Genomic DNA, 11,883 nt, shown 5'->3' with positions numbered 1-11,883 from the left:
TATATATTAAAAATAAATTAAACCTATGTATTTATAGTTTATACACATATGATGGTTGGATTGATAAATATGTCTATGTACATGCTAAAGAAGAATAACGCTTTATAGTTTATATGTTAGGTATACATGCAATCAAGTTCCTATTCCCTCTCCCACTTTCCCTGCCTTTTTGTATATATGGCTTCAAGCCTTCAAGAATCTTTAACTTTTCCATCCACCATTCTCGTGTACGTTTGGATATCGATAAATATATACAGTGTGATCAGCTTAAAGCCTTAAATATATTATAACTGAATATACGTCTTGAACATATCAACCGCAGTAAAACGGCTGTTAAGCTTATTTTAACAATAGAAAAAAAAACATCAGTTAAACAAATTGGCGCCTAATCAATTTTAGTTGGTCTAGTGGTAGCTCACTAATCCGCTAAGCAAATACAGACTATTAGGAGTTGCTCAGATTAGTGATAAATCTGTCAAATATGTTTGGAAATAATGCTTCACCCATTCATGAAGGCAATACTAATACGGTAATACCAAGTCATCATATTTTACATCATTTTACAACTCATCAAAACTGGATCTAGACTGACTGGTTCACATCTAAATCGGGTTATACTAAGCATCAAAAAAAAAAAATGGTCTTCTTGGTTAACCGTGAGAAGTTGAGAACCAAAGTCGTCGTAGTTATCGTAATCAGATTAGACCAAATCAATCAACAGCAGTCAAATCTATTAAAACCAGAATTAGGTCAGACTGAACCAATCAACATAGTCAAACCCATTAAAAACCAATTGATTTGACGCAAACCGCTTGCATTGACCTCCAGAGATGCACCAACTGCCAACTGGTCCGATTGAATATGTGATAAATAAGTTTTTGAAAAAATATAGGTAGACAATAAAAATAATAAACAATATAAATAATGAATATATTGAATGTTCAATTCATTAGATATACGGATAATTATTCTAATATTAAGATTTTTAGGTGAGTAATTTAGAGTATAATATGTTTTACTTGAATTTGACTAATTTTAGAACCCGTTGTTTATGTTGTTCAAAAAAGATATTAATTACCTAACATAAGCCTAAGTTTTTTCAACAAGTAAAATTAGTGGCTCCCGGTAAAATTTTTCTTCTGATTCTTATGCAAACAGTTTCAGATGTAAATATTTTGTCATGAACACAATGTTTCAAAAAAAATGACAGAAGGAGGAAAGAAGTTATGCTTCATTGCCTCCTCATATTCTCTATTTCAAGTTCTATAACATCAAGTTTGAATTTCAGTATTACAATTAAGGAATGGAGTCAGATATCTTTGTAGAATATAGTTCAGTACTTGCACTCAATTTCATGACAAGGGTAAACTATCTTTAGTTCTACACAGAGCTGTACAATATATTAGCTAAACGAAAACCAATATGTGCAATATCAGGATTCAAGAAGATGAAACGGCGACGATCAAAGTTCAATCAATCATTCAAAGGCAGTGCCCACGCTGGAATGGGGAAGACAAAGCCAAAAATGGTGTGGTTAAGATGTTAGGCTGCATAGGCTGGAAGGAAAATCCTGTTGATTGTGGAACTCCAATTGGCGAATGCTGCACGGAGCTGTCGCCGGAAAAGACAACAGACAGAAAATTACAGATCATTAATCTATACCAAGTTTATATGAGTGGTTTTTTTTTTTTCAAAATAACAAAGCCTTATCCTACTAGGTGAAATCGCCTACATAAATCAAAGTCATTGTACCCTATTATGTATCATGTTTACAGTGAGATTGTTTACACGTAGAAAGAATTTTCTTTATGTATCGAGGGTGGAGCAATACAAAGGGGGTAGAGGAAAAGAGTTCCTCTAAACCAAAAAAACCCATATGCTTTACACCATATAGATGGAAAATGCCTAATTCTATCCCAAACAACAGCTTTTCCAGGTCTATCATTAAAAGTTCATAGATTGCTTTCTAGCCATAGTGGAATATATTGCACATTGCCACAAAATTTAGCCTCTTTCTTTCTACCGAAACCTGTAAAACCTCATCAAAGGAAACTGATCTATTTGGCACACCTAGGATTTTCCAAACATGACGAACAAAGAACTACACAAAGAATCAATATTACTGCCTATGACCGATGAGGAAAGAGAATGAATATAAAAGAACTTACCTGTATGACAATGATAATGACAATGATGTCTCTGCTGAATTCTGAACTCCATTTTGATCAGGAGATAACAATGTCCAAAATACTACATCACACAATAGCCATAACTCGTTATTAACAAGAAGAGAGTTGGTAAATGTTTCTTTTTTATATTTAAAAAAAAATCGAGATTAAAGTAGAAATTTCATGTCTCATCCATCGGCATCTAATACTTCAATTAGTAACATCTAATTACTACTTACTAGTACTAAGTAGAGTCGTTTATCTTTCAATTGTGTGGCCTATTTCCAACGACCAAACCTAGTTTTGGCATGTTTAGTTCACGGGAATCCTAAGATGGTATATACAGAAACTAAGCAATTATTTGCTGTATATGATTGTCTTGGGTATCATTATGAGTTTATGAGCAACTACTTTAGTTTCCCTCAGTTTGGCCATCATTATTAATAAGGTTAAGGGTTCAATTGTTTTCTTTTTCTATTTTCTGATTATAACAGGATTCACTTGTTTTCAGAGAAGAAATTTTGTCCATGTTGGTACTTTCTAGTTTCTACTTTGTCTTTATCAAAAGAATCAAAAAAAAAAAAATTACACCCTTTAAAAATACAGTTATGGGGGTTCAATTACTAGGAAACTAACAGAACCAACTAAGCTTTCCAAAAAATTGAAATAAGCAAATCTAGCTTTTCAAATGTTAAAACTGGTATCTTCTCTATAAAAAGATGAAATTATGAGTTTTAATATAGGTCAGAAACTAAAAATTACCTGACTGGTCTGAGTGATCTTTAAAATCCGAGCAAAAGAGCATATTCTGCATTTTGTTATATCACATAAAAGTCAAAATATAGATAATTATCTCAGGTAATAGGATCATAACTTATAACATAAAACAAGAATATGCAATGCTCCTGAATTTACAGCATTGTGCACCAACCTCTCCCATGCCCTCAGAAACATTGTGAACCAAGTCTGCAAGAAGTGGCAATATTAATGGTTTGGCATGTCTACTATTGATAAAATGAAGGAGAGGATGAAGAAAATTGAGAGGGCAATAAGGACCAAAGTTCAAATCAAAGGAAGAGGTCATGATATAGAAAACAACATAGATTCAATATTGTAAACCAAATAATTATCATGAGAGTAGGTAAACATAGAAACTTATAATATTTTCTCACAATAGAATACAGAAACTCGAGCAATCAAAACAAAACAAAAAACAGCAATCTCATTGGTTAGTATTTATCATGAGTAGATTAAAGTGACAATCAATAATTAGATTGCTAAGTATATCACCTTTAACTGGCATTCATTTAGATAAATGCACATATAACAAAAAGGCATCCCTTTAGTCTTTACTTGATATACTCTCAGTCTTATTCAATCACTCATCTAAGAAAATGTAAAATTTCATTTAGAATGCTCAAAGAAAGGCAATGCAATCACTTGTCTAAAGTAATAGACTCCAAGTCCAGGTAAACACATTGGAAACCATGAGGGACTCAAGTTCCATATGCTATAGGATCTTAACATTCCATGATAACTGCAGAATCAGGAACTGCATAATGTTCACGAAACCATCAACAGCTTTCAGGCATACACCAACGGAACTCTAATTTACAACCAAGGGTAGAAGGCTTTGGTAACAATTGATACAAACTTCGGAAGAACAACACAAAAACTAAGGAAGGTCAAGGTTATAAAAATCCATCAGAATTTATGCATGGTTGTTTTCCCTACCAACAAAGCACAACGTAGACCTGAAAACAAACGTAGCACACTGACCGAAAAAACCAGCAAAAATATTTAGAAACAAGGGATATTTCTGCTGTGCAAACATCTATTAAATAAACGACACCAAACATGCTACTGCTATACCAGAAAATGGGTGACCCAAAAGAAATACTTAGCCCAACTGATTATATTCAATGTTAATTTTAATACAGTTATATGAATTATTAGAATAGTATTTACCCAAGTTTGGAACACTAGGCTTTACTGCTAATGTCAGGCCAAGAAAACAATCATCGGGATCAGGGCCAAAATCCTGCAGTTTCAGCTCAAGATTTGGCTTTGCCCCTGTAAATTGAGCAGAAGGAGAACAATAAACAATATGTTCAAATATACATGGCATCTATCTAACAAACAAAAATGGTTCAAAGGAAGGATTTAAGACAGAAAGAGAACAGGAGTGCCTCACTCTTGCTACTCAGCTTCAGCTCAAGTGGATCGCGGGCATGAAGTGAAGAAGGAACCCATGTATCAACCTGTGCAGAAAAAAGGATGTTGCAATGACTGATTTGCATCTGGTCTTCTTGATGGGTCCCATGATAAGAGTTGCTACAGAATTTGGAATGCAGCAAATATTAACAGATAGCACTATTAACAGTGTCAACAGTAAGTCATAAACTTCAGTATTGTAAAGTTCACAAAGTGACAAGAAATTACTGAGATAAAATCTATAGCTTCCAAGCTAGCATTTGGAATGATATCAGAAAGCTTCATAGGTGGAACCTGCCCAAACCATTTGGGAAATTAAGAAATCATGAAATAGTGATGAAATAAAAAAATATGACAAACTTGAGTAATATTACACAACCAGATTCATGTTACATGAATACTTACAAATTCATGACCTACAAGTTCCAACAGCAGAGAGTTGTTTGTGCCCATGGGGAAAGCAGCTAAGTCTGGGGTACCAAGAACATGGTATATTTTGTACATTTGATCTATCTCACTATCAATGACGTAAAAAGAGCTCTGTAAGAACCAATAGAAGCCTAACAGATTGTTTATAGAAATGCACAACATGACAAAACAAAACAATTCATTCTTTTGAAAAAGATTTTAGTTACCATATCAACTATAACTTACAATGGAAGAAAGTTTCACATATATGCCAAGATACAACTTTATAAAGAGAGAAATACATACACACCAAAGAACATTTGATATAAAAAAAATGCATCTAAAAACACCTTGACTATAAAAATCATTGCCATAAATAAATAGCTATCACAATCAGGAATATTGAATATTTCATTATTATGCTCCACGGCGACAACCAAATATTTCAAATTATTGAAAGTGAAACCGAGGCAGAAATAAAAGCACGACAACATAGTGAAACAGCATGGGTCCAAGGTAAAATAATATACCTTTCACCCGGAAATATGGGGGTCAAAGTGAAAAGCTCAGCTAATATTGCACCAACTGCCCACATGTCTGCAAAATGATTTCTATTCATTAGTCACTACCTCAAGAAGAAAACAACAATAATATCATCTATGGTTTGATAGCATAAATGCCAAATAAGTTTAACTATGCAAATTATGAACATCAATGTAATATGTCCATTTGAATACACAGAAGTCAATTCGTAGATATAGGGGTATGTGTAATTTCAAAGGTGAAAGTGAAGGTCTGAATATGCATTTGTGCAAACAAAAGCTTTGACTTTAGAGGATTATTTGAATTTCCAAATATGTATTTTCAAAGTTATAGAGATTGATTTCCAAGAATCTTAATAGTTATAATGTTGTCCAGCAATGAATGGATATCGAGCAACAATAATTCGCTAAAATTAATTGTGATAACTTCCTCTCAAATATGGGAATGTAAGAACCATCTGTGTTGTTCATAATATAAAAATACCACCTTAATTGCAGGAGACAAAAACTGAGGTGGATATCACATAAAACTTTAGCTGGATAAAACAGCAAATACAATTGACAGGGAATCTACAAATAAGTCATCCTTAACAATTTAGCCATAATGGGCTCAACAAATTGTGCCCAGAAAATGGAGTGTTTGTGTTAGTTTTTTGGGAGACCCCAAGAGTAGTTCTTCCTGCCAAAACCATTTTGAGTCACTATGGATGGCTCCCAAAATCTAACCCCAAGACACTCTGAAACCTTCCACATACAAAATGAAAAAATAAAATAAAACAAAAAATCTATCTATGGATTGCAACAAATGTAAAATGGATTAAATCCTAAATTCAAAAGCAGACAAATGCCTACCAACAGCAGGAGTATAACATGGGGATTGCAACAAAACTTCAGGAGCTCGGTACCTGAAATCCCAAGAAAATGATCTTAATAAAAAAAGTAAATAAAAAATATCTTCTAAAAAGTTAGGTACTTCAGCCAGACCCAAAATTATTGATGTTAATCCCAAATCCCAATATGTGCATAGATAATTTGATTTACAGAAAAAAGGCAAAAAAGTTGATGAAACAAAAGAGACTCACCACCGGGTAGAAACATATTGAGTGTAAGGAGGCATTGACGATACTTCTCTAGCCAAGCCAAAATCAGCAATTTTAATAACATCATTTGTCACGAGCAAATTCTCTGTTTAGAAGAAAACATCAATACTAAATCAAAACCCTTATTATTTTTTAAACTCAAGTACTCAACAGTATACCACAAGATTTACAAAAATGGAATTACATGATTTACCAGGTTTTAAATCCCGATGAAAGAATCCTCTCTTGTGCATGTGGCTAAGTCCTTGTAGCACTTGCTTCATGAAGCGCCTTATCTCTTCCTCTGAAAAGGGCTTTTCTCTGTCTTTTATTAATTGATAAAGATTACAGTCCTGAAAAGATGAAATCTAATGTCAAGAACTTGCTGGTAAAGAAAATGGTAATACAGTCCTCCATCTAACCTTCATTAAATATTATAGGGTCAATTTTCCAGAAAATATTTTTCTTGCAAAAGGAGCCAATTAACACACTAACACTATTGCATCTTACAAGCAAAGTGTATCATTATTGATTTTAGGTAATTGTAATTCATTCACTAATTTGACATCCTCAATTCATGGACAACAATCTTTTATAGAAGAATATTTCTCAGACAATACCATTTCCTTCAATTTGTAATCCTCCCATTCTCTCCATCATCAATTTTTATCCTTTTAACTTTTTCATAATAAAAACATATCCGTTTTACATATCATCTTCTGGTCTTACATAATAAGTAATAAATGATTCAAAATTAAAAGAATATAATATGGCAAAATAGATCATATATATACACACACACACACACACACACAATGAAGAATAACTATTTATTTACTTACCATGTAGTCAAAAATGAAAAACAATTCATTATTCTCGCTTATAACCTCTCTCAATTTTATGATATTTGGGTGATTCATCTTACGGAGGGCCTGCAAAAGGAATGCAATGTGCTTCAGTGGAGAAATGTTAGCATTTAAATGCAAAATTGTTATTACAGTTTTAAAAACGAATTAAAGCCACCTTTATAACAAAAAAAGTTTAATGTTGCACATACCTTAACTTCTCTTACATTTGTGTATTCTTCCCAGAAACAAAACTTTCTTTTCAACCTTTTGACAGCAACCTAATAGACAAAACCAAAAGCATAGAATCAAAAGTTATTCAAAAATAACAAATGTAATCTATTGCCATTTACACAAGGACAATGAAAAAAGCCACTTCTTCACTTTTAATACCTACCCACCCAGGATCTCTGCTAAAGCTTTCTTTCTATTGGCTTTTAGACATTTTATACACATTTGTTTAGTAATTATTCATGCTAAGCAACTTTTTGAAACTTATGATTAAAACCATGTTAGTTCAGAATAATCATTATTCTACTTAATCAGCCCAAAGTATCAAATATAAATAATATATGATAAGCAATCATTTTAAATATTTTTTAGCAATTTTACCATATAAAACCAGCTTTTTACATACAATACAAGAGTGTACAAATAAGTGATTATTAAAATAAGTTTAACATGTCAGATTTCCCAAACACACCTAATGCATATGTGTGTGAATGTATGCAATCATGCATGTCCATTGTATGGATATGGATATGAACTATTCAATTAAAAAAAAAGTCAAACTTGCCAGCACAAATTTACAGTTTCAAAGAGTCTACTCCAATTTTTTCTGGGCATGTTCATAGATATGTCACCACAAAAATTATCTTCCAAAGTGGTTCAGTTGCTAATACTAATAGTGCGTGCAAACGGGAAAAGCAGAGGAAAGAAATGAACACAGTATTTAACATGGTTCAACCTACAAAAATAAGAGAACTATAGAAAGAAAATTCATTATGATCAATAGGAATTACATGGAGTGCTCACTAAAGACTCAAATCCTCACTGCAGTGTAAAATTAGTAGTTAGAGGGAGTACTTGTGTGTGTCTTTGTGCCAAAAACAACTCTCCTAAAAGCTTAAGCTATTCAATGGAAGAAGTTGAATAGTCAAGCATCATCATCTTATAAAGTAGACACACTGAAATAAGAGAAACATTTTTTCTCGACGTATGAAACTTTGCAAATTAAATGCAATCATTGAAGGATATTTACATGAACATACTAAAGTTGAAAGAACTATGTGTAGATCGAGATGCTTACAATCTCATTAGTTCTGGTATCATGGGCTTTATATACATGACCGCAAGAACCATCTCCAAGCTCTTTCAAAATTTTGTATCTACAAAGAAAAAGACAGAAAAAAATTTATTGTGCCGAGCTGCAAATAGAATTGAGACTCCAGCTAGAGTACATAAGCCAGAAAATAAAAGGGGAAAAAAATATTTGAAAAAAACCAACCTTTCCATTATTAGAATTACAACACTATAACCAATAACACTTCAAAGAGATAGGAAAAGACTCCATGAAGAGATGTTTAACTGTCAACACAGTGTTGGCACTTGATTTGTAGACAATAAAGCATCTAATATCATCAACAATCCATTCTTCGTCGAATAATTCATTCACAAACAGCAAGCAGTCTATCAACATGTTGTGAACCTCAGAACCCCAGTTGACTGTGACATATCATAGGCAAATCCATTGTGATCATGTTGACTTCAAATCGAGCCCGTGTATTCGGAAGCGGGCAATAAGCTGCAGTCAAGAGGGAAAAAAGTTTAGTTCTTCTCTGAAACTCCAGTAATTAGCTCCCTTGAACATCAAGGAAACAATATATTGACAGGAAAATACAGTATCACCATATAATATAGTATCATGTTATGTCACTTTACAAAATCTCAATAATAAATATATCACCTCATAGTCAACTATTGCTCATATAGAATCAATCAACCCACAATAATAAAAAGAGAACCTTCATCAGGAAAAAATGCAGATCTCCCTTGAAGACACTGATCTTAACAATATCTACATACACTTTGCAATTAGTCTATTATGCAATTTATTCAATTCAAACCAACAAAATCAAAATTCATTGGCCAACTTATCATGTGACCCCAAAAAATTAATTAATTAATTAATTAAAATATTAAGCGAATGAAACCAAAGAATTGATTCCAAAGAATACGGAAACTTTTTAAGAAAAAATTACAAGGTTGAAAGAAAAAGTAAATTTAAGAAAGAAAAAAATTTACCTTGATAATAATCTATCCATAAAAAATATATCCTTTCAAAAACCGAAGAATTAAAATCATAAATGAAAAAAAAAATTAAGAGAATCTCATTCTCTCAGAAAACAAACCGATTAACAAAGAAGCAGGGGGGACAAAAAAAACAAAAACAAAAACAAAAAGCTTAATTCAAGCTGCATTCCAATTTGATTACCAGCCAAGAACAAAAGCAAAAGAGAGCAACACAACAAATTGGAAATTGAAAAAAAAAATGAGAGAGACTGAAAAATTAACTCACCGCGTAGAATAATTGGATAGAATAACGAAGCAAATCAACGGAGACACAATTACAAATCAGCAATGCAAGGGAACCTTAACGGAAAAGAAAACGAGAAAACGGATTTCTAGAGAGAGAGAAGGGTGAAGAGAGAGGAAATTTGGATTAGCGAAGAAGCCATGAGATAAAGAGACGGAGGTGAATTCCATAGAAGAAGAAAAAAAAGAAAGAAAACAAAGGAAGAAGAAACCAAAGAGATGTATTAAATTAAATTTTTCTTATATTAAAATATTTAAAGAAATAGAGGTAGATATTCATAGGGGTAATTAAAATATTAAAGAGATTAAATATTGTAAGTTTCTTTATTTAATTATTTTATTATTTTATTCTTTTTCTCCAATTGAAAATGTGGCTGTGGGTGGGGTGGGGACGGACGGTGGTCCCCACTTTGGATATAAAAGTGTTTTTGTTGAATTACCTTTTTGCCATCTAAGTTTTTCTGTATTAACAGAATTGTGTAGCGAGTTGACGATTTTATCCGAACATCAACAACTAAAAGACAATTTCACCCCCACTGGCGTACGCAGAGACCAAATTACCCTTAAGCGCGTCAAGTGGGTGTTGGTGCCTGGTGGGTTTTAAACTTTTAATGGAATCGATTTTGGAATCAAATCGATTTGATTTAAAATATAAGTAAGTTGTTTTAATTTGAATCAATTTGATTTAATTTTAAATTTAATCCAAAATTTATAATTTGAACTTAATTGATTCGCTTAATTTTGACAAAATAAAATCAGTTTTAAATATCAAAAGAAATAAAACTAAAATCAAGGAATAACAGACTTCATCATATTTATGAAATGTCATTGAGTTAAGAAACGAATGAAACAAATTAAGTAATTATTTCAGTTAATGATTCTCTAGATAAATGAGAAAACAAATCAAGGAAGAATTTTTTATTTAAATAAATATAAATATATAAATATATATTATAAAATACGCATTTCATGGCCAATAGAGAGAGAGAGCCCAATTCGAGTGGTAAAAGGAAGAGTTCAATTCAAAAAAAAAAGGGCCTAGTGAAAGGCCCAATTTGGCCTAAAAGTGAAAAGAAGAAGAATGTTCGTATAACTCAACAAGTCCAGTTTCCTTGGACAAATGGCAGAATTACCTGCCCCATTGAAAGGCGGGTTCGAGTATTGATTAAGTAGAACCCATGTACTAGAGAGACCTAGAGATAGTGTATGTGAGTGAGTACGTGTGTGTTGTGTAAGACCAAAAAAGAAAAGTTTCACAAAACATAAAATAGAATAATAGTAACAAATAGAAAAATAAAAAGAGAAAAAAAAATCTTTTCAAGTCCAAATCTCAATGCAAAAATCTCAGTTAAAACATAAGTACAAGAAAAAACTGTGAAAAATGTATTAGAAATCTCTAGTATGGATTGTGAGATAGATCAGGAATTTATAAATTTAGGCCGTCGTTAAATTATTTGGTTGGAGCAATGAAGTGTTAAATATCTAAAGGGGTCTCTGACTCTTTTTATATAGTCAGTGGTAATTATCTTATATTATCAAACTAAAATAAGAGAAGTATTTAAATTCAAATGTTGAGTCAGGATATTGTAAGTTATTAATCCGTCGTTGGATCGTGAGAATGGCCCAATCTTAGAATTGTGACCCTTCCGATGAAAGACACAGATTCCGAACAAAAATCCAACTTACACCTCAAAAAGATGGCTTACTACACACACAAAAACTAGCATTCAGCAAATAAAAAATTGACTTCATACACATGCATTTGTGTCTTTGAATTTCAGTTTGTAGACAGAAGTTTACATAAAATTAATTTTGCAAATTTGATTTTGATGAAAAATAAGTTTGTGTTAAAGGAATTTATATTTGATAATCTTTGTATCAAAATGGATTATAGTAAAGTAAATATTGTTTGAATTACACTACTCAAAATTAATTTTAAATAAAAAATTACTAAAATAGACATCAACTTAAATAATTTTTTTATAATATTCTATTATTTTAATTTAGATATTTAAATAAATATTATTAATTA

General features: G+C 31.9%; 1 protein-coding gene across 1 annotated transcript; it reads right to left on the bottom strand.

Annotated features, from left to right (window-relative positions):
• Window positions 1-1,192: 1,192 nt before the first annotated feature.
• On the bottom strand, window positions 1,193-10,047 carry LOC107464634 (serine/threonine-protein kinase MHK). The gene is given in 18 exon segments (XM_016083568.3): window positions 1,193-1,611; window positions 2,169-2,250; window positions 2,931-2,976; window positions 3,100-3,134; window positions 4,137-4,241; window positions 4,363-4,435; window positions 4,437-4,502; window positions 4,611-4,676; window positions 4,788-4,899; window positions 5,321-5,387; window positions 6,185-6,237; window positions 6,415-6,517; window positions 6,626-6,764; window positions 7,254-7,343; window positions 7,469-7,537; window positions 8,566-8,644; window positions 8,764-9,060; window positions 9,835-10,047. Coding segments are annotated over 17 exon segments (1,323 nt in total). The 5' UTR covers window positions 8,772-9,060; window positions 9,835-10,047; the 3' UTR covers window positions 1,193-1,481.
• Window positions 10,048-11,883: the final 1,836 nt, after the last annotated feature.

The sequence above is a fragment of the Arachis duranensis genome, chromosome 9 (assembly GCF_000817695.3).
Source record: "Arachis duranensis cultivar V14167 chromosome 9, aradu.V14167.gnm2.J7QH, whole genome shotgun sequence".
NCBI lineage: Eukaryota > Viridiplantae > Streptophyta > Magnoliopsida > Fabales > Fabaceae > Arachis > Arachis duranensis.
Note: the sequence above shows the minus strand (reverse complement) of the source record. Positions and strands in the feature narration are given on the sequence as shown.